Source organism: Solanum stenotomum, unplaced genomic scaffold (assembly GCF_019186545.1).
Source record: "Solanum stenotomum isolate F172 unplaced genomic scaffold, ASM1918654v1 scaffold31040, whole genome shotgun sequence".
Classification (NCBI taxonomy): domain Eukaryota; kingdom Viridiplantae; phylum Streptophyta; class Magnoliopsida; order Solanales; family Solanaceae; genus Solanum; species Solanum stenotomum.
The window spans coordinates 2688-5819 of NW_026031255.1; the positions used below are offsets into that span (position 1 = coordinate 2688).

The following is a 3132-nucleotide window of genomic DNA, read 5'->3' on the forward strand; positions in this document are numbered from 1 at the left end:
ACACTTGCGTTTGTATAAAAAACGAGAGAGGCGAGGGAGAGAACGAGAGTGGCGAGCGAGATTCACCAGGAGAGAGGTTAAATAGCAATAGTTTGCTATAAGGTACAATTAAATCAAACTATATTTATAGCATTTAATTTGAATTAATAGTTTGCTATTATATACAATTTTCCCAAAAGGAAATCACTTATTTTTCAGGATATTTTCCTTCATACCAAACACACCCAAAAGTTCCACTATCTAAGGTGAATGTAGGCAATACTTACAGGTTTATCTGAACCCAATATCTTTATCTCGAACATATATATATATATATATATTAAAAATAAAAGATTGACTAAATAATTACTACAAATTAGAAGAGATATACTTCTTATTACTTATTTGTACTAGAAGTATACATCCTCTAGCTAATTAATAATATCAAGAAGATGGACTAGGCAAGCAACTAGGTGTAGAGAAACTATGTTCTCTTTCAAGATTTAGGTTCAATCCCTTTGCTTTGTTAGTGTAAAGCCTTTTGATATTAGACCTTTGTTCACTCAGCAACTTTGTTAGACTCCTTTTGGCATTTGCTCTAAAAGGGCAATTTGATGCCAAGTATCCATCTACCAAATGTAAATATGCCTCCAAATCATGGCAACAAGCAACATCAGCATCAGGCTTCAAGAATGGTGACATTCTTGTGTCAACTCTCAGCTCAGTGCCGACATGAGCATATGCCCATGGCATACTTTTGTCGAGCACATTTAGCATCCCGCTTACAAATCCTGATTCTCTAAGCTTTTTGTCGAGTTCTTCACTCACAAACATCCCTGGAACTCTAGTTATAACATCTTGATTGTTCACGATACGTAGTACTTTAACATTTTTTGAGTTTAAACGATCTGCAAAGCTTTTATTCCCCACTCGAGGACCTCCAAAGGAGAAAACAGCCACGGGTGGTGCATCTGGTGTACATGTACTCACTTCATCTGCAACTAATAAAGCCAAAGCCGCTCCAAGACTATGCCCGGTCACAGTAATGCTTAAAGACTCACCTTTGTATTGTTCGATGAGTCTTTGCACTTCATTAACTACTGATTCAGCTAAACTAGGAACATTAACACCAGCTGTTTGAAACAAACTCAAGAATCCACATTCCACTTTAGCTTGTCCTTCACCCGACTCTGACTCTGACTCTGACTCAATCTGTGTTGTCTCTGCTGGGATTTGAACCAATAAGTCGCGGAAATTCTCCCCCCATTCTAAACAAGTTGCAGTACCCCTAAGAGCAATGACAATATCCCTCCGTCCCATGCGTTTAATCTCTGATCGATCATCACAAACCGCGACATAACCAATCCAACTCGATCTTTGTGTCATCCATCCAAGATCAGGTGCTACATCATCCACCCATTTTGGCAATCCAATAGACGATGTAGCATACAAACTCTTAGTCACCTTATAAGACTTATCAGGCAACGCCACTTTTCTTGAATCACCTTCATTACAAGTTGCAGGATTCGAATGAAAACAATGATAAGCTGCCTGAGTAAACTCCCCATAACGAATCAATTCTCGTCGTAAATTCTCATTCAAAGGATCAATTAGGCCTAACCAATCTTTACAACCATGATATTCTTTCCATCTACTACCAAGATTGTTTCTTGGAGAGTATTCTATGTTATTAGATGATAAAAGCTTTTTTAGCTTATTTAAATGTCTTGGAGACATTTCTTCAGCAACCTTGTGTTCAGGCCAAATTCTTGACAAATTCAACCCTTCCAACAAATTTTTTCCCCTGTTTACCTTCGACCCATTACTCCTTGATTCGCGGGGATGAATTTCGCCCCGCGAATCATTATCGAGTAATTGGGATTTCCGAGATTGATTTTGCAAGAGCTTTTCAAGATTTGAAAGGTGTTTTTTTGTCATCTCTGTTTTTACAGTTTGTGTGTATACTAAATTTGCTGAAGGGTTTAATGGGGATCCATTGCGTCTGAAGCTAGCTCTTCTCGCCTGAAAAAAATGGAGATTGGTCGCCGGAAGTGTAGCTCCGATCAGCATGGTTTTTAGTGAGAGAAAGTGAAGAAAAAAAAAAGTGATCTTTAGAGAAAGAGAAGAGAAAAAGTCAGCTCAGATAATTTCATCCAAATTAAATCAAGTAGGATTAAGGGCTCAGTTTAAGGTTTATATAGGGAAAATATTTAAGAGAAAAGACTAAAATGTACTCTCTCCGTCCAATAATACTTGTCAAGTTTAGAAAATTAGGAGATAATTTACCTTTTATATCTATTTTACCTTTGCTATTAAAAGTACTATTTATCATCTAACACATTTATCAAAATATTAAATTTAATAAAGTCAAAGGATAAAGTAGTAAAATTACTCATATTATTTTATTTGTATCAAGTCAATAGTGGACAACTATTGTTGGACAAAGGGAGTATATTATTATTTTTTCTCTAGGTGGGCACCGAGTAAACCCCGCTTATGTACATTATGTTGTTGTTTTTTGGGAAATCACCGAGTAAACTCCGCTTATGTACATTATGTTGTTGTTTTTTGGAAAATCGTAATCGTAATCGCTATCTTTTGAATAAAGGACACAATGTAAACTCGCTTTTATATATTACAATTTTCTTTTTGTTTTTTTTTTCCTGAAAGTTTACAATCACTATCCTTCAAGTAAAGGTGTAAATCGCACGGGGTAAATCTGCTTTTATACATTATTATTTTTTATTAGAAATTTGCAGTTTTTATCCTTCGAGTGAAGCACACCGAATAAATTTGATCCAGTTTTTCTTTTTTGCTGGAAATCTCAGTTATTCTTCGGATGCACACTGAGTAAATATGCTCCCGTACAATAACTTGCAAACACATATAGGAGATGTAAGCAAGACATGTGCGACGAGCTCGATTAAGAAAAAGATCAAATCGAAACATCCCCTAACTTCCTTTTTGAGATACCACAATTGCTAGACCAAACTCAACCGATTGAGAAAGGATCGAATACAAATTAACCCCTAATCATATTTGAATACACTTGCTACACCAACTCAGTCAACACGTTTTGTTTTTATGTACCATACAAAATTAGTTGGAATTATGGAAAAGACTGAGGGTATTCATTGGAATAGAGTTCATTAA

The 3132-nt window shown here is 35.9% G+C and overlaps 1 protein-coding gene across 1 annotated transcript; it reads right to left on the reverse strand.

Annotated features, from left to right (window-relative positions):
- Positions 1–288: 288 nt before the first annotated feature.
- On the reverse strand, positions 289–2106 carry LOC125851963 (phospholipase A1-Ibeta2, chloroplastic-like). The gene has a single exon (XM_049531700.1). It carries the CDS (start codon positions 2047–2049, stop codon positions 424–426), a length of 1626 nt encoding a protein of 541 aa, XP_049387657.1. The 5' UTR covers positions 2050–2106; the 3' UTR covers positions 289–423.
- Positions 2107–3132: the final 1026 nt, after the last annotated feature.

Excerpts from the sequence above, each read along its gene's own strand:
- LOC125851963 (XM_049531700.1), bottom strand. The coding sequence starts at position 2,049 with ATGCTGATCGGAGCTACACTTCCGGCGACCAATCTCCATTTTTTTCAG.